This window comes from Oncorhynchus keta, chromosome 2 (assembly GCF_023373465.1).
Source record: "Oncorhynchus keta strain PuntledgeMale-10-30-2019 chromosome 2, Oket_V2, whole genome shotgun sequence".
In the NCBI taxonomy this organism is placed as follows: Eukaryota; Metazoa; Chordata; class Actinopteri; order Salmoniformes; family Salmonidae; genus Oncorhynchus; species Oncorhynchus keta.
Genome location: NC_068422.1, coordinates 21,807,017 through 21,826,393, shown reverse-complemented (window position 1 = coordinate 21,826,393; position 19,377 = coordinate 21,807,017). Strand labels below are relative to the sequence as shown.

At 44.1% G+C, this 19,377-nt stretch overlaps 1 protein-coding gene across 5 annotated transcripts in view; it reads left to right on the top strand.

Moving 5' to 3' along the window:
• Nucleotides 1–19,377, top strand: part of ankfn1 (ankyrin repeat and fibronectin type III domain containing 1) — a 236,824-nt gene that overhangs the window by 64,597 nt on the left and 152,850 nt on the right. For all 5 annotated transcript variants that reach the window (XM_052473466.1, XM_052473478.1, XM_052473470.1 and 2 more), the window contains exon 7: nucleotides 9,261–9,298. In XM_052473466.1, the coding sequence (XP_052329426.1) occupies nucleotides 9,261–9,298 (38 nt within the window). The remainder of the gene's footprint in view (nucleotides 1–9,260; nucleotides 9,299–19,377) is intronic.

Here is a 19,377-nt window from a genome sequence, read left to right as displayed (position 1 = left end):
TGATACCTTCAGGCATTTGGATATTGCTCCCAAGGATGAACCAGAGTTGTGGAGGTCTACAGTTCTTGGCTCATTTTTAAAATATTTTCCCATGATGTCAAGCAAAGAGGCACTGCGTTTGATGGTAGGCCTTGAAATACATCCACAGATACACATCTAATTGACTCAAATGATGTCAATTAGCCTGTCAGAAGCTTCTAAAGCCATGACATTTTCTGGAATTTTCCAAGCTGTTTAAAAGCACAGTCTACTTAGTGTATGTTAACTTCTGATCCACTGGAATTGTGATACAGTGAATTATAAGTGAAATAATCTGTCTGTAAACAATTGTTGGAAAAATTACTTGTGTCATGCACAAAGAAGATTTCCTAACCAATTTGCCAAAACTATAGTTTGTTAACAAGATGTTTGTGGAGTGGTTGAAAACAAGTTTTAATGACTCCAACCTAAGTGTATGTAAACGTCCGACTTCAACTGTGTGTGTGTATATATATATACACACACTTTCCATAAGTCCACTCAAGTTTCTTCAAATGTCTTTTGACTGTGATAAGAGCGATGTTGATGTTGTGAGGTGATGCCAGCAGATTCCAGATTGCCTTTGCCGATCGTAAATGGTCTTCAACCATCAGTGAGTCGATGGCTTGAATAGTCTCGCTGTAAATGGAATACAATGTAAAAATGTGCAGCATACAGTAAAGACCACCAGTCGATTTATTTAAGCATTATTTTTAGCATTATTAGGCCTACTTTACAGTGTTGTAGCCTAGTGTGCCTGTTCATTTTCCAGGGCTTTCGTGTACAGCGTAACACAGGCAAATAGCACTGTCCGTGAACATAATCCTCATGTCTAACAGTATTTTACAAGCATGTTTAATTATTCAAGGCTCCTTTCTGTTCTCTGTGCTGGAGTTCTTTTTAAGAATACAAAAGAAGCCATGCACCCTTGATGGGCTCTCAGCAGGAAAATAGACGCTTACAGAGTCCACCAAATGCGTTCATTTTTTTTCTGGATGGATCCATAATGAATTATTATGGGAATAAATATCACTGAATGACAGAAATATTGGATTAAAGTACATTAATGAAGGCAACAAACTGTTGCCTACTGGAACACCCAAATTCGTCCAATTGTTATAATAGGATTTGAAGCAGTAGCATACCCGTGTGTGTTCAACTATTTCAGCTGCTCTGAGAAAAGCATGGAGACTGGTCTTGATAAATCAATGAGATTTTCATTTTCACTGAATCTCCATTTGGGTATTTGTTAGCATATAATTAGGGTGTGGAAATGTTACGATTATTTTTCTCTTCACTCGCAGCCACTTAGTAGCCTACTCCCGACCAGTCACGTTGCACAGCGCCATATTTTCCTGACGGAAACCCTGAGGATTTAGTTTTTCATTTTTCTCTGAATTAAAAAGGTTTTAAATTCTCTATTACAGACAATTTTAAAAACAGTCAAATAATTCTCATAGATGCCCTCTGGTGGTCAAACTAGCACTAACTAGCATTAATTGCAACACTAGTTTACACTTAAGTAACGTGCCATAGAATTCTGCCGGCAGCCCGCAAGCTGTACTACCGTACAATGCAACTTTTCAATCAAGAACCACTGTACCACAGCCTCTGTCATTCACAAATAAAGTATGTGGACACCCCTTCAAATTCGTGGATTTCAGCTATTTCAGCCACACCCGTTGCTGACAGTTGTATAAAGTTGAGCACACAGCCATGCAATCCCCATAGACAAACATTGGCAGTAGAATGGCCCTTACTGAAGCACTCAGTTACTTTCAATGTGGCACCGTCATAGGATGCCACTTTTCCAACAAGTCAATTCATCAAATTTCTGCCCTGCTCGAGCTGCCCCGGTCAACTGTAAGTGTTCTTATTGTTAAGTGGAAATGTCTAGGAGCAACAACGGCTCAGCCGCGAAGTGGTAGGCCACACAAGCTCTCAGAACCGGAACGCCGAGGGCTGAAGCATGTAGGTTATAAAAATCATCTGTCTTCGGTTGCAACACTCACTACTGAGTTCCAAACGGTCTCTGGAAGCAACGTCAGCACAAGAACTGTTCGTTGGGAGCGTCATGAAATGGGTTTCCCTGGTCGAGCAGCCGCATGCATGTAAGCCTAAGATCACCATGCGCAATGCCAAATATTGCCATTGGACTCTGGAGCAGTGGAAATGCGGTCTCTGGAGTAATGAATCATGCTTCATCATTGGCAGTCCAACGGACAAATCTGGATTTGGTGGATGCCAGGAGAATGCTACTAGCCTGAATGCATAGTGACTAACTGTAAAGTTAGGTGGAGGAGGAATCATTTCCTGGGGCTGTCTGTCATGGTTCGATCTAGGCCCCTTAGTTCCAGTGAAGTTACGCTACAGTATACAATGGCATTCTAGACGATTCTGTGCGTCCAACTATGTGGCAACAGTTTGGGGAAGGCCCTTTCCTGTTTCAGCATGACGATGCCCCTGTGCACAAATCGAGGTCCAAACAGAAATGGTTTGTCAAGATCGGTGTGGAAGAACTTGACTGACTTGCACAGAGCCCTGACCTCAACCCCATCGAACACCTTTGGGAGGAATTGGAACACCATCTGCAAGCCAGGTGTAATCGCCCAATATCAGTGGCCGACATTGCAAATGCTCTTCAGGCTGAAGAGTTTACTCTACTTGAGTTTCTTACAATGTAAAAAAGGGCCAATGGACTCTTGATGTCTTGGTCTTGAGACCACACAAGACCACATACATTTGGTTTTAACTTGTCATGGTCTCGACTCACTGGCTCTTGGACTGAATCTTGGGACCAATGTCCCGGTATAAGTCTTGGCTCGTGGATATTACCTTAGCCTTTAAAGGCAGCTCAATTTGAACAAGACAATGCATTATGACAGCGATGGGCAACTCCAGTCCTCAAGGGCCTGATTGGTGTTTTGCTCCAGCTAACACACCTGACTCCAATAATCACCTAATCATGATCTTCAGATTAGAATGCAATTAGTTTAATCAGTTGTGTTTGCTAGGGATAGGGAAAAAGTGTGACACCACTCCGGCCCCGAGGACTGGAGTTGCCCATCCCTGCTCTATGATCATTGGCTGATCAATCTCAACCTATAGGAATCTCCACCTAGTTGACTACTTTTAAATGCTGGATGCCATCAAGGACCATGTCTTTTCTAAAATGAGTTATATTCATCTAGAGTCCTCCATTTATCACTATGATTGATACTTGACACCAAAACACTTGTTATCTTGCCAAAATAAATATAGATAACGTAATCATTTAAACATCTAACAACATAATTCAGCCAGTCAACAAGTTTCAGATTCATACAATCAACATTTTACATTTTACAGAGAACTATTATAGAGATACATTTTCTCAAAATGAAATGTAAATGTTTTGAAATCAGGCTAAAAACCGTGCTTTTAGTTATTTGTATTTTTATGTATGCAAATTCTATTTCTACAATTAATCTGTAATAGAAAGTTAATGAAAATGGTCACTACTGTGCATTGTTTTACCTTTATTGCACCTTTTCCACTATGTTTCCGTAGTAACTCATGTTGTGGGGTGTTAAGGAATTCAGGTAAGTATTTCAAATATGCAATACAAACAAAGTGTGTGAGTAGTATAATGTATACGTGACATACAGTAAGACGTGTGCTGAAAGTTAAAACACCCAATTTGCACCACTTCTGTACAATGACCCATAATGGTGCAGTACTTTTGACCAGGGCCCATAGGGTATAGAATGCACCAAAAAACTACATATGAGAATGACATCCTCCTTATTAATTCAGTGGAGTGTGTCTTATGGGCAGGCTTATTTCTGACCCTGGTATACAGTGTGCGATGCATGTAATTGCTTTATTAATGTAAATTATAATGGATTCAATTGAAAGGGGAATTTTAAGTGCTCAAAGTGGTTTATTATTGAACAGCATAGGGACACTTGGGGTATTAAATATCCCTCCCTCTCACTTCAGAATGCAGAGGTAGCACTATACCTCCACTGGGACAGACAGACAGACAGATGGACAACATTACCTATGGGCTGTTTTAGTATGCACACCTAGCTCTACCTTTAGCTGTAACAGATGGACAGACGGACAACACCTGTTTAGGTATGCTCCTGCTGTAGCTCTGCACTATAACCTGTTGCGACAGATGGACATGTGGAGGCTGTAATGCAAGCTGTACACTTAACATTTTCTAAAGCACATGGCCTGATAAAATATATCATTCATTGTGAGGGAACTATGACCATGAAGAAATTTTCGCTCCTAGGACAAAAGGGTCGGGTCTTTACAAAACAGCACGAGTTAAGAACATGTGCAGACCTCACAGGAGCCCTGGTTTTTGACGCAGTACCATGAACATTAGGACATTGTTCTTATTCTTGTTAGAACCACTTCATTAGGAGGTACACAAGAGCCGGCCCTGGCTGCTAGTTGCTGCTGACGCTATCTCAACTAGCCATACTCTGAATCGTCTTACCCCGGGAGAAGAATACACCATATTCCACTCCAGAGAGCTTCAAGGCTATACAAGGAGAAAGAACATGGGAGAAAGAGCGAGGGAAAGAAAGAGAGCGACAGATATGTTGACCTATGTGCATGTGCCCTGCAGTATAACCGCCTAGACTTTTATAAATATAACATTTTGATCTCTTTCTATAATGTATTATCTGTGTTGTTAGGTTATTTATTACTTCTTACTACTTTCCCAGCAGACTGCGCAGGGACGGACATGTAGCCGACAGCGATGTGAGAGGGCATTGAGGTTTGGATGATTTCAGAGTCACGACTGTGTGTGTGTGTGTGTGTGTGTGTGTGTGTGTGTGTGTGTGTGTGTGTGTGTGTGTGTGTGTGTGTGTGTGTGTGTGTGTGTGTGTGTGTGTGTGTGTGTGTGTGTGTGTGTGTGTGTGTGTGTGTGTGTGTGTGTGTGTGTGTGTGTTGCTTACAGCTCCCACTCTTCTCATGTAGTGGTTTGATGAGCGATAGTCTCATTTTAGAGCTGGCAGGAGACACATAATCTGTCCTTACAAAGAGAACACAGCACATCCATTATACTGCTGCTCAAACACACTGGTACAACACAGCACACCGAAACACATCAGAGAAGGCACTGGAATAAAACAGAATGTAATCTGGGTGGTTCGAGCCCTGAAATCTGATTGGCTGACAGCAATGGTAAATCAGACCACATACCACGTATGACAAAATGATTTTTAATGCTCTAATTATGTTGGTAAACAGTATATAATAGCAGTAAGGCACCTCTGGGTTGGTGAGATATGGCCAATATAGCAGGGCTAAAGACTATCCAGGCACTCCGTGTTGCGTCGTTCTTAAGAGCAGCTCTTAGCTGTGGTATATTGACCATATACTACACACCCTCTGGCCTTATTGCTTAAATAGAAGAGAGGTGAATATAATGGGATATAATTAAATTGAACGTCGTTGTCCATCGTCTAATAGAAATCCCTGTTTCGATAAGTAAGGTTGTGTCTTTTCTGTTTATTAAAGTCAGCGTAATGTACACACAGCTAAAATTATAGTCATTTTCCCTCGGCATTCTGCCACGTTGTTACGACAACAGAGCATTTACCCCCTGCCACCAGTGCATTAGTTCATGATTGTTTCTTGGAAAATGTCTCTCTTCAATTGGAAGATGTGTTTGTGTAATGAATTGTTTCTTGGAATATGTTCTTTAATTGAAATACTGTATAGTGTACAGTGACGTCGTCAGCAATAACTGAATACAAGGAAACTAGTTTGTTCTATATAGCCATATAAAACCATAGAAACCCTTGAGCTTACTCAGTAAACCTACATTCGAAAAGTATTCAGACCCCTTGACTTTTTCCACATTTTGATATGTTACAGCCTTATTGTAAAATGTTTTAAATTGTTTCCCCCCTCATCAATCTGCACAAAATACACCATAATGACAATGTGAAAACAGGTTTTTAGGCATTTTTGCAAATTTATCATATCACATTTACTTAAGTATTCAGACTCTTTACAGCATCGGGTCTTCTTGGTTATGATGCTACAAGCTTGCCACACCTGTATTTGGGGAGTTTTTCCTATTCTTCTCTGCAGATCCTCTCAATCTCTGTCAGGTTGGATGGGGAGCGTCACTGCACAGCTGTTTTCAGCTCTCTCTAGAGACGTTCGATCGATTTCAAGACCTGGCTCTGCCTGGGCCACTCACGTTGTTTTGGCTGTGTGCTAAGGGTCGTTGACCTGTAGGAAGGTGAACCTTTACCCCAGTCTGAGGTCCTGAGCGCTCTGAAGCAGGTTTTCATCAATGATCTGTCAAGGTGTGAGTGTAGCTGGTGCATAGGAAGTCAGGCGCAGGAGAGCAGAGATGAGTGGACAAGGCACTTTACTGAGGCAATAAATGAATAGAATGCAGCCGCGTCACAAATCAAATGCCCCCAGAACAAGTGAGACAGCACTAAGTACAAAATAACAAAGTACAAAGTACAGGCTGTCAAAAAGCACGGGTCTAAAATATAACCCGGCGCAAACCAGCAGGAAGAGTGCCAACCTGACAATAAACAATTACACACACAGACATGGGGGAACAGAGGGTTAAATACATGACAAGTAATGAGGGAAATGTAATGAGAGGAACTGACTTTGGCGGATGTCGTGACAGGATGTCTCTGTACTTTTCTCCGTTCATCTTTCCCTCGATCCTGACTAGTCTCCCAGTCCCTGCTGCTGAAAAACATCCCCACAGCATGATGCTGCCATCACCATGCTTCACCGTAGGGATGGTGCCAGGATTCCTCCAGACTTGACATTTGACATTTGAGGACAAAGAGTTCAATCTTGGTTTCATCAGACCTTTAGGTGCCTTTTGGAAAACGCCATGTGGGCTGTCATGCTCCTTTTCCTGAGGAGTGGCTTCTGTCTGGCCACTCTACCATAAAGGCCTGATTTGGTGGAGCGCTGCAGAGATGGTTGTCCTTCTGGAAGGTTCTCCCATCTCCACAGAGGAACTTTGGAGCTCTGTTAGAGTGACCATTGGGTTCTTGTTCACCTCCATGACCGAGGCCCTTCTCCCGCGATTGCCTAGTTTGGCCGGGCGTCCAGCTCTAGGAAAAGTCTTGGTGGTTCCAAAGTTCTTCCATTTAAGAATGATGGAGGCCACTGTGTTCTTGGGGACGTTCAATGCTGCAGAAATGTTTTGGTACCCTCCCCCAGATCTGTGCCCCGACACAATCCTGTCTCAGAACTCTACGGACAATTAATTTGACCTCCTGACTTGGTTTTTGCTCTGACATGCACTGTCAACTGTGGGACCTTTCCAAATCATGTCCATTCAAATCAAATCAAATCAAATGTATTTATATAGCCCTTCGTACATCAGCTGATATCTCAAAGTGCTGTACAGAAACCCAGCCTAAAACCCCAAACAGCAAGCAATGCAGGTGTAGAATTGAATGTAACCACAGCTGGACTCTGATCAATGGAAACAGGATGCACCTGAACTCAATTTCGTGTCTCATAGCGAAGGGTTTGAATACTTATGTAAATAAGGTATTTCTGTTTAGAATTGTTTTATTTATTTCGAAGACCTGTTTTCAATTTGTCATTATGAGGTATTGTTTGTAGATTGATGAGAATAAGGGTGTAACATAACAAAATGTGGAAAATGGAAAGGGGTCTGAATACTTTCTGAATGCACAGTATATATAAAAGCGTGTGGACACCCCTTCAAATTAATGGATTTGGCTATTTCATCCACACCCATTTCTGACAGGTATATAAAATCGAGCACTCCGCCATGCATTCTCTATAGACAAACATTGGCAGTAGAATGGCCTTACTGAAGACCTTGTGACTTTCAACATGGCATTGTCATAGGATGCCACCTTTCCAATAAGTCAGTTTTACAAATGTTTGCTCTGCTAGAGCTGCCCCGGTCAATTATCGGTGCTCTTATTGTGAAGTGGAAACGTTTAGGAGCAACAACCGCTAAGCAGCTCATAGGTGTTGAAGCGCATTGTGCGTAAAAATAGTCTGTCCTTGGTTGCAACACTCACTACTGAGTTCCAAACTGCCTCTGGAGCAACGTCAGCACATTAACTGTTTGTCGGGAGCGTAATGAAATGAGTTTCCATGGCCACACAAACCTAATATCACCATGCGCATTGCCAAGCGTCAGCTGGAGTGATGTAAAGCTCGCCACCATTGGATTCTCTGGAGTGATGAATCACACTACACCATCTAGCAGTCTGACAAACTAATCTGGGTTTGGCAGATGACAGGAGAACGCTACATGCCTGAATGCATAGGCCAACTGTAAAGTTCAGTGGAATAATGGTCTGAGAATGTTTTTCATGATTCGGTCTAGGCCCCTTCGTTCCAGTGAAGAGAAATCTTAACGCTACAGCATACAATGACATTGTAGACGATTCTGTGCTTCCAACTTTGTTACAACAGTTTGGGGAAGGTCCTTTCCTGTTTCAGCATGACAATTCCCCCGTGCACAAAGCGAGGTCCATACAGAAATGGTTTATAGAAGAACTTGACTGGCCTGCACAGAGCCCTGACCTCAGCCCCATCGAACACCTTTGGGATGAATTGGAACGCTGACTGCGATCCATTCCTAATCGCCCAACATCAGTGCCCAAACTCACTAATGCTCTTGTGGCTGAATGGAAGCAAGTCCCTACATCGATGTTCCAACAGATCAACTCCATATTAATGCCCATGATATTGGAATGAGATGTTCGGTGAGCACATACTTTTGGCCACGTAGTGTAAAACCAGTTAATATTGTATGAAGGTCATCTGAAGAGAATAATATCTACATCCTACGTTTCACTTCATGGGACCACGTTGGAAACAAGTGGATTTGCTTGACTGTGTTATCCCCTGGTTTGTACTCAGTGAATCATTTTCCAATCAATCAACTCCTCTTTTTCTTAATTTGTCCATTCTCTGCGGAAGTTGTCCACATATGTCCTGCTTTCCCAACACAGTTTTAGTTCAGTGAGATGCATACTGGTTTACTATTTAACCTTTACCACGTAGCCTTTACATCTGGTCTTTCCAGGAAAACTAAGGGAACTGAAGGGTAGGGGCACTATTGGCTAAATATTGATCCACTTTACTGAGACAATTTATGTAGAATGGAATTTCCCATGAATTGATGTTGTATTATGCATTCGTAGCTCCGTGCTCAAACATACAAAATTATGATCTTCTCTTTTCATCCTCTACAGAGTCTTGGATCAACAGGCAGATACGAGACCAGGAAGAAGTAAGTGTCCTCTCGTTTCTTGTGTCTCGCTGTCTGGCAGCTGCACAATTGGGATTGCAGATAGAGGATTTGTCCCAAATGGCACCCTTTTCCCTACATAGTGCACTACTTCTGACCAGAGCCCTATAGTCATGGTCAAAGGTAGTCCACTATAAAGGTAATGGGGTGCTATTTGGGACGCAGACTTTGCATGTCATTATCAGAGCAGTCTCTGGTAATTACAGTAGAGAGATTTGTAAAGAAAAATCAAGAGTTGATTATAGTTGTCTATTTTACCCCTGTTCTAAGCACTTTGTGCATCTGGAAAAGCGGTATATAAATCCAATCAGTTATTTTTGTAAATAGTCTGCAGCTCAACAAGTTTATTAACAAATCTCTTCATTCAAAGCATTAGCTTTCAGCTCATTTGTTTCTAGTTTATCCTCCACTCACCTTTTCTCTATGTCCCCACTGCAGAGTGTACAATATTTTATAAGAATTAATAAATAGCTTAAGCCACGTTCTAGCAATAATGAACCTCTTCTAAGACCTTTCGGGCTCACTGCTCTGAGCCAATAGGGGCTCTCTGATGGAGAGTGTGTAAGAGATCTCTTGAATTGCTCAGTATAATATTTTTTTTAGTCTATCGCATATTTTAGTTAATTCCCAGTAACTATAATTGCTATTTTGTTCATTGCACTACATTGATTAGTATTACACTGTGCATTTACAGCTTTGGCATTTGCGAGTTAATTAGCCAATCCAACAGCACTTACTGTATAGTTTAAGCTGGATAGCAGTGGCCTTGGCGGCTTAGTGGCCTTTACCTGGGTCATGTTGATGGAATATTATTATACTGTGTTGTGATGCCCAAAGGCTTCCATAGTCATGGAGATTAATGTGCGTATTATCAGTGTCCTTGGATCTGGGATCCATAGTTGGGGGGAGGGGGGCGTGTCTGTGTGCACGTGTGCAACCATACTGTCCTTATACTGCAACAATAATTGGGCAAAAGATCAGCATTGGGCGGAAGACAGTCAAACAATAGGTGACCAGACATTCAAATCACCTGATATTAGTACGTCTGAAATAGACGATACTTTAACATTTCAGTCACGACAGTCCAAAACAACCACCTACAAGCATGCACACACAAACACGCACGCACGCACGCACCGGCACACACACAAACACATGTTCATGTCAGAGGTGTGGAAACGTTTTTTAAAAATTAAATCTTTATTTAACCAGGAAAAGTCCATTGAGACCCAGTCTCTTTTTCAACGGAGACCTGGCCAAGAAGGCAGCAACAATCAATACATTACATAACTGAAACATACAACAATACAATACAACCACGTAAATGGGTTGTTCTGGCCTTTATACACATCTCACACGTGTGCTGATGTGGAAAGGACACGCTCAACACACACGCTACACACACACACACACTCCACTCCACACATGCTCTGAGAGGTGAGGAATGAATGCATCTCAACATACTGTAGCTGACTCCAGAATACATGGTTGTCATGATGTTCTGGCGAGAATGTAGTCTACAGCACTTTCTAACCTCTAATGTTGATCTTAACCACCCTAACCTTAACCTTTAATCCTTAACCCCAGGTCAACAAGAAAAAGCTCAAGTACTCTAGGACGTCATGTACTCTAGCCTAGCGGTTAGACCATTGAGCCAGTAAAGAAAAAGGTTGCTGGTTCAAATACCCAACACGGTGAAAAACATTTACATTTTACATTTAAGTCATTTAGCAGACGCTCTTATCCAGAGCGACTTACAAATTGGTGCATACACCTTATGACATCCAGTGGAACAGCCACTTGCATCTAAATCTTTTTTGGGGGGGGGGTGAGAAGGATTACTTACCCTTACTTACCCTATCCTAGGTATTCCTTGAAGAGGTGGGGTTTCAGGTGTCTCCGGAAGGTGGTGATTGACTCCGCTGTCCTGGCGTCGTGAGGGAGTTTGTTCCACCATTGGGGGGCCAGAGCAGCGAACAGTTTTGACTGGGCTGAGCGGGAACTGTACTTCCTCAGTGGTAGGGAGGCGAGCAGGCCAGAGGTGGATGAACGCAGTGCCCTTGTTTGGGTGTAGGGCCTGATCAGAGCCTGGAGGTACTGAGGTGCCGTTCCCCTCACAGCTCCGTAGGCAAGCACCATGGTCTTGTAGCGGATGCGAGCTTCAACTGGAAGCCAGTGGAGAGAGCGGAGGAGCGGGGTGACGTGAGAGAACTTGGAAGGTTGAACACCAGACGGGCTGCGGCGTTCTGGATGAGTTGTAGGGGTTTAATGGCACAGGCAGGGAGCCCAGCCAACAGCGAGTTGCAGTAATCAAGACGGGAGATGACAAGTGCCTGGATTAGGACCTGCGCCGCTTCCTGTGTGAGGCAGGGTCGTACTCTGCGGATGTTGTAGAGCATGAACCTACAGGAACGGGACACCGCCTTGATGTTAGTTGAGAACGTCAGGGTGTTGTCCAGGATCACGCCAAGGTTCTTAGCGCTCTGGGAGGAGGACACAATGGAGTTGTCAACCGTGATGGCGAGATCATGGAACGGGCAGTCCTTCCCCGGGAGGAAGAGGAGCTCCGTCTTGCTGAGGTTCAGCTTGAGGTGGTGATCCGTCATCCACACTGATATGTCTGCCAGACATGCAGAGATGCGATTCGCCACCTGGTCATCAGAAGGGGAAAGGAGAAGATTAATTGTGTGTCGTCTGCATAGCAATGATAGGAGAGACCATGTGAGGTTATGACAGAGCCAAGTGACTTGGTGTATAGCGAGAATAAGAGAGGGCCTAGAACAGAGCCCTGGGGACACCAGTGGTGAGAGCGCGTGGTGAGGAGACAGATTCTCGCCACGCCACCTGGTAGGAGCGACCTGTCAGGTAGGACGCAATACAAGCGTGGGCCGCGCCGGAGATGCCCAACTCGGAGAGGGTGGAGAGGAGGATCTGATGGTTCACAGTATCGAAGGCAGCCGATAGGTCTAGAAGGATGAGAGCAGAGGAGAGAGAGTTAGCTTTAGCAGTGCGGAGCGCCTCCGTGATACAGAGAAGAGCAGTCTCAGTTGAATGACTAGTCTTGAAACCTGACTGATTTGGATCAAGAAGGTCATTCTGAGAGAGATAGCGGTAGAGCTGGCCAAGGACGGCACGCTCAAGAGTTTTGGAGAGAAAAGAGAGAAGGGATACTGGTCTGTAGTTGTTGACATCGGAGGGATCGAGTGTAGGTTTTTTCAGAAGGGGTGCAACTCTCGCTCTCTTGAAGACGGGAGGGACGTAGCCAGCGGTCAGGGATGAGTTGATGAGCGAGGTGAGGTAAGGGAGAAGGTCTCCGGAAATGGTCTGGAGAAGAGAGGAGGGGATAGGGTCAAGCGGGCAGGTTGTTGGGCGGCCGGCCGTCACAAGACGCGAGATTTCATCTGGAGAGAGAGGGAGAAAGAGGTCAGAGCATAGGGTAGGGCAGTGTGAGCAGAACCAGCGGTGTCGTTTGACTTAGCAAACGAGGATCGGATGTCGTCGACCTTCTTTTCAAAATGGTTGACGAAGTCATCTGCAGAGATGGAGGAGGGGGGGATTCAGGAGGGAGGAGAAGGTGGCAAAGAGCTTCCTAGGGTTAGAGGCAGATGCTTGGAATTTAGAATGGTAGAAAGTGGCTTTAGCAGCAGAGACAGAGGAGGAAAATGTAGAGAGGAGGGAGTGAAAGGATGCCAGGTCCGCAGGGAGGCGAAGTTTTCCTCCATTTCCGCTCGGCTGCCCGGAGCCCTGTTCTGTGAGCTCGCAATGAGTCGTCGAGCCACGGAGCGGGAGGGGAGGACCGAGCCGGCCTGGAGGATAGGGGACATAGAGAGTCAAAGGATGCAGTAAGGGAGGAGAGGAGGGTTGAGGAGGCAGAATCAGGAGATAGGTTGGAGAAAGTTTGAGCAGAGGGAAGAGATGATAGGATGGAAGAGGAGAGAGTAGCGGGGGAGAGAGAGCGAAGGTTGGGACGGCGCGATACCATCCGAGTAGGGGCAGTGTGGGAAGTGTTGGATGAGAGCGAGAGGGAAAAGGATACAAGGTAGTGGTCGGAGACTTGGAGGGGAGTTGCAATGAGGTTAGTGGAAGAACAGCATCTAGTAAAGATGAGGTCAAGCGTATTGCCTGCCTTGTGAGTAGGGGGAAGGTGAGAGGGTGAGGTCAAAAGAGGAGAGGAGTGGAAAGAAGGAGGCAGAGAGGAATGAGTCAAAGGTAGACGTGGGGAGGTTAAAGTCGCCCAGAACTGTGAGAGGTGAGCCGTCCTCAGGAAAGGAGCTTATCAAGGCATCAAGCTCATTGATGAACTCTCCGAGGGAACCTGGAGGGCGATAAATGATAAGGATGTTAAGCTTGAAAGGGCTGGTAACTGTGACAGCATGGAATTCAAAGGAGGCGATAGACAGATGGGTAAGGGGAGAAAGAGAGAAAGACCACTTGGGAGAGATGAGGATCCCGGTGCCACCACCCCGCTGACCAGAAGCTCTCGGGGTGTGCGAGAACACGTGGGCGGACGAGGAGAGAGCAGTAGGAGTAGCAGTGTTATCTGTGGTGATCCATGTTTCCGTCAGTGCCAAGAAGTCAAGGGACTGGAGGGAGGCATAGGCTGAGATGAACTCTGCCTTGTTAGCCGCAGATCGGCAGTTCCAGAGGCTACCGGAGACCTGGAACTCCACGTGGGTCGTACGCGCTGGGACCACCAGATTAGGGTGGTCGCGGCCACGCGGTGTGGAGCGTTTGTAAGGTCTGTGCAGAGAGGAGAGAACAGGGATAGACAGACACATAGTTGACAGGCTACAGAAAAGGCTACGCTAATGCAAGGAGATTGGAATGACAAGTGAACTACACGTCTCGAATGTTCAGAAAGTTAAGCTTACGTAGCAAGAATCTTATTGACTATCTGGCAATGTGCCCTTGAGCAAGGCACTTAACCCTAATATGCTCCAGGGGCAAGGGGTGCCATACTACCATGGCTGACCCCTGTAAAACAACACATTTCATTGCACCTTTTTATTTTTATTGTGATAAAAAATAAAAAAACATCTCAACTCAACACACACAACCCCATACCCTATCCTGCCTACACCATAGGTTAAAGAAGTGCCTTTTGAATGGAATCACTATAGAAGTCCATTGAGCTTTCTCCTGTCTACCACACATACCGATGGGCTCTAGTGATTGATGAATGAATGGAGGGGTTTGGGTCTGTCTGTAGTGTGTGTATGAAGGGGCTATAGTCTTGTGTAATGCATCTCTTCTATGTGTTCTCTAAAGCTTCTACTTAGACCCAGGGTGTGTGTTGGGTCTGCTGTGTCCCCTTTCTTACCTCTACAAAGTCTCTATTCAAACCCCTCAATAGACCTCTGTAAGGCATTATCAGAGGAGTACAGGGTGTGTGTGTGTGTGTGTGTGTGTGTGTGTGTGTGTGTGTGTGTGTGTGTGTGTGTGTGTGTGTGTGTGTGTGTGTGTGTGTGTGTGTGTGTGTGTGTGTGTGTGTGTGTGTGTGTGTGTGTGTGTGTGTGTGTGTGCGCGCCCTTGTACTTGTGGCACATGAGCGATCATGTACAAGACCCTCACTTGCTCAACTAAAAGCAGCCTCTAATTCCAGAGACAGTGTGAAATGGAGCAAACCCCTCCAGGATGGAACTAATCAACCTGATTGCCTATTCATTAGCTATATCCCCTGGCCTATCTCTTCCGAACGCTGCCACTCTTATACCATTGGGTGTGTCACCATGGCAACCAACAGCCAGAAACGGCACTTCTTAATAGTTCCACGGGTCCCACTGGCTCTCACTGCAGATGATGTAGTCATTGTGTGTGTAGAACATCAGTCGATCACACGCACAATATGCAGTCATGCACATACACACACACTTGCCTACTTTGCTCTCCCTTTGACTGCCAATGTTGCAGTAGCTGTTCGCTCTCTTTTGATTATCTGAGTTGAGATGATGCAACAGCAACCTTTTCTCTGTCGCTCTGTCTTTTACCTGCCAGTCCATTTTGTGTAGGCCAGAGTGTTTGCGAAGCTTGTAGAGTTTAGACTCTAGAGGAATGCTTAATCATGATGGGAGTTGAGAAAAGGAGCTGGAGAGAGGAGGGATATGTTTGTGTTTATGTGAAAGTGTGTGTGATTGAGTGTTGATCCGTGTGCTTGTTGACATGTCTGAAGCTGTGCGTTGCAGCCAGCCAGATCACTGGATTTACTGGGCTTTACTGAGCTAGGACACTGGATCAATCCTACCACCCACAAACAGACAGCCTGGCTACATACACAGTTTTGTTCTTCTATCCTCATGGGGACCTCAAATTGATTTCCATTCAAAATCCAATTTTCCCTAACCCTAAACTTAACTTAAGCTTAAAATAGCCTTTGTCCTCATGGGGACGTGGGAAATGTCCCAACAAGGGAGAATTTTCCGTCCTTGTGGGGACTTTTGGGGATCTTAGGTCCCAACAAGGATTGAAGAACCAACCCACACACACACACACACCACACACACACATACACACACACACACACACACACACACACACACACACACACACACACACACACACTGGGATGGCACACCAGTAGCATCAGTAGTACATTTACTGTTAATAACCATAATTTCTCATCTACAATGCTTGTTTGGTTATGGTAATTTCTGTTAATGCATTCAATATATTATTATTACATTTTTACCGTTGTCATTGTAGGAGTGGACGCGTTGTTTGCAGTGCACACAACCTAGGCTACACTTGTGAGAATGTTTTGGTTTAATTCATTCCATTTAAGAGTTTTGTTTGGAGCGCTCTTGTCAATCATGAGTATGGACATGCACCTGATTACATATAGAAGTAGGCCTAGGCTACCTGGCTACCTAGGCTACCTGGCCTGCGTGTAAACGTTGTCCTATAATGTGCCCATTTGGGGATCTGATACTATTTCTGATTGTCTTAACTCTCCACCACCATGGAGCTTCTCAGAGTAATGTTTTCTTCACCTCAAACAGCAAATGAATATTTTATTTATTTGTATTTTTTACTAAGAATGACAATAGTTCCTCAACGTAGCCTATTTGAAAAATCTTTCCAGATCTCTCCCTTTCGATAACCACTTAGCATGAAAGGGGAAAAACTTAATGCTCTGATCCGGTGGAAATGTCATAAAATCGTCCTACTTGATTACTTCTTATCTTACAGCTGTGTCTCTCTGTCCAGTGGGAAACTCTAGAGGCCTAGAATATTTTATACAATGTTGCAAGTTTGCTAGCAGGAGCTTTGGGCTTGACCAAGTTAATAGTTGATACAATGTTTCAAGTTCCTTGCAGACAGGCCATGCTGAGCCAATGTGATTTATAGGATATTTATTTTTATCAGGATATTTTATATCTGCTGGCTGCAATGTTTTTGTTTATTGGCTCTATGTGGGCTATATATTGCCAATTGCAATAGAAGTTACTTTTACATTTGTATAATCTTCATTTAAATGTAATATTGATTAACCAAATCACATTAATTTTGAGATATGAAGACTGTTTTAATAAATTATATAAAACTGTTCCACGAAAATGAGCCTATGAAAATCATAACTGCCACGCAGGTCATGTAGAAATGGCACAATAACTTGGTACTCCAAATGGAAAAGGTTGCCAACCACTGGTGTAACCCATTACCGGCAACTTCAGGAGCGTAACGGAAGAATCTGCCGAAAGTCAGGTTCAGGTTTTTTTCTTCTGGTATGGTTATTGATCTCTGGCTCCCTATTTAGTAATTTGTGTGTCTTCATTTTTAATCGCAGTGTTTAAAGCATCAGACGACTCCGTAGCCAACATATAGGTGATTTTATAAAAAAAATAGGGTCTGTCTGTACAGTATATAGAAAAATTCCCTTTTTATGATTTCGACCAATCAATTGGTCGAAAGAACAGATGTCTCTCAGTCAACAATTGTTTTTGTTGTTGTCGGGGACAGCTCTAATCCAATCTTTGATGACTACATTTTCAAAATGTCACACACTGTACTACTATGCAGAATGCTATTTACTCCCATTACTTGAGCTACGTTTATTTGAGCACCTCTCGTTATGTGATATCCATTATGTCGGCTTCAAACTATACTGAACAAACATATAAACGCAACATGCAACAATTTCAAAGATTTTACTGAGTTACAGTTCAAATAAGCAAATCGGTCAATTGAAATAAATTAATTTGGCTCTAATCTATGGATTTCACATGACTGGGAATACAGATACATTGCATTCGGAAAGTATTCAGACCCCTTTCCTTTTTCCACATTTTATGTTACAGCCTTATTCTGAAATGGATTAAATGTAAAAATAAAAAAAATCCTCATCAATCTACACAAAATACCCCAGAATGACAATGCGAAAACAGATTTTGACATTTTTGCAAATGTATTAAAAATAAACAAAAATCTTATTTACATAAGTATTCAGACCCTTTGCTATGAGACTCAAAATTGAGCTCAGGTGCTCCTGTTTCCATTGATCATCATTTAGATCTTTCCACAACTTGATTGGAGTCCACCTGTGGTCAATTTTAAATTGATTGGACATGATTTGGAATTTGAAGTTATTCATTGCAAACCTGATCTGACCTATTTGGATTCTCGTGGTCAGTCATGACACTGCCCATACTATAACCCCACCGCCACCATGGGGAACTATGTTCACAACGATGACATCAGCAAACCTCTCGCCCACGCAACACCATACACGTGGTCTGTGGTTGTGTGGCCCGTTTGACATACTGCCAAATTCTCTAAAATGACGTCGGGGGTGGCTTATATGGTTGAGAAATTAATATTCAATTATCTGGCAACAGCTCTGGTGGACATTCCTGCAGTCAGCATGCCAATTGCATGCTCCCTCGACTTGAGACACCTGTGTTGTGTGCCTAAACTGCACATTTTGGAGTGACCTTGTCACATCTGCTCCTGCTTCACGCACTCCTATCATCCATCACGCACACCTGCCTTCCTCGTCACGCACATCAGCGATATTAGACTCACCTGGACTCACTCATCACCTGTTATTACCTCCCCTATATTTGTCAGTTCCCCACCACTGTTCCCCGCTTCTGCATTAATTGTTTTTTTGGTTTTTGTTACCTGTTTGCTGAAGCTGTTCCTGTCTCGTTCCATGTCCGTTATATATACTCCCCGTACCTGCTTCGTCTCTCCAGCGTCAATTCCTTGTGACAGAAAGCAGAAGCCCACACATGAAGCAGCGGGATGTACCTGCGTAACGGTTGATGTACCTGCGTAACGGTCGCCCTAACTGGCTCGAGAGGTTTCCTTGCCCCGGTTGGCGCCCATCCCATGTTGGGCCACAGCAGGATCGTCAGATCTTGTTCGCCCAGCCCGGTCCAGGAGTATTTTTGTTTGTTTTTTGTTTTGGATTCGGTTCGTTGGTCTTCCACGCCCCAACCGGCTTGCCCAGCGCCCATGTCTCGCCCAGTTCGCCCAGGTGGGACACCGGGTGGCACCCCTAGAGGGGGGGTACTGTCACGTCTGCTCCTGCTCTTCCCCCCCTGGCGCTTGAGGGCGCCAGGCTGCCCTGCATCATGCAGTCCTATCATCCATTACGCACACCTGCCTTCCCTCGTCATGCGCATCAGCGATATTGGACTCACCTGGATTCACTCATCACCTGTTATTACCTCCCCTATATTTGTCAGTTCCCAAGCTCTGTTCCCCGCTTTTGAAACAATTGTTTTTTGTTTTGTATTACCTGTCGCTGTTCCTGTCTCGTGTAATGTCCGTTATATATTAAATGTTTTACTCCCCGTAACTGCTTCGTCTCTCCAGCGTCAATTCCATGTGACAGACCTTTTATTGTCCCCAGCACAAGTTGCACCTGTGTGATGAGCATATTGTTTATTCTGCTTCTTGATATGTCACACCTGTCAGGTGGATGGATTATCTTGGCAAAGGAGAAATTCTAATTTACAGGGCAGTAAACAAATCTGTGCAACAAACTTTAGAGAAATAAGCTTTTTGTGCAGATGGAACATTTCTGGGATCTTTTATTTAAGCTCATGAAACATGGGACC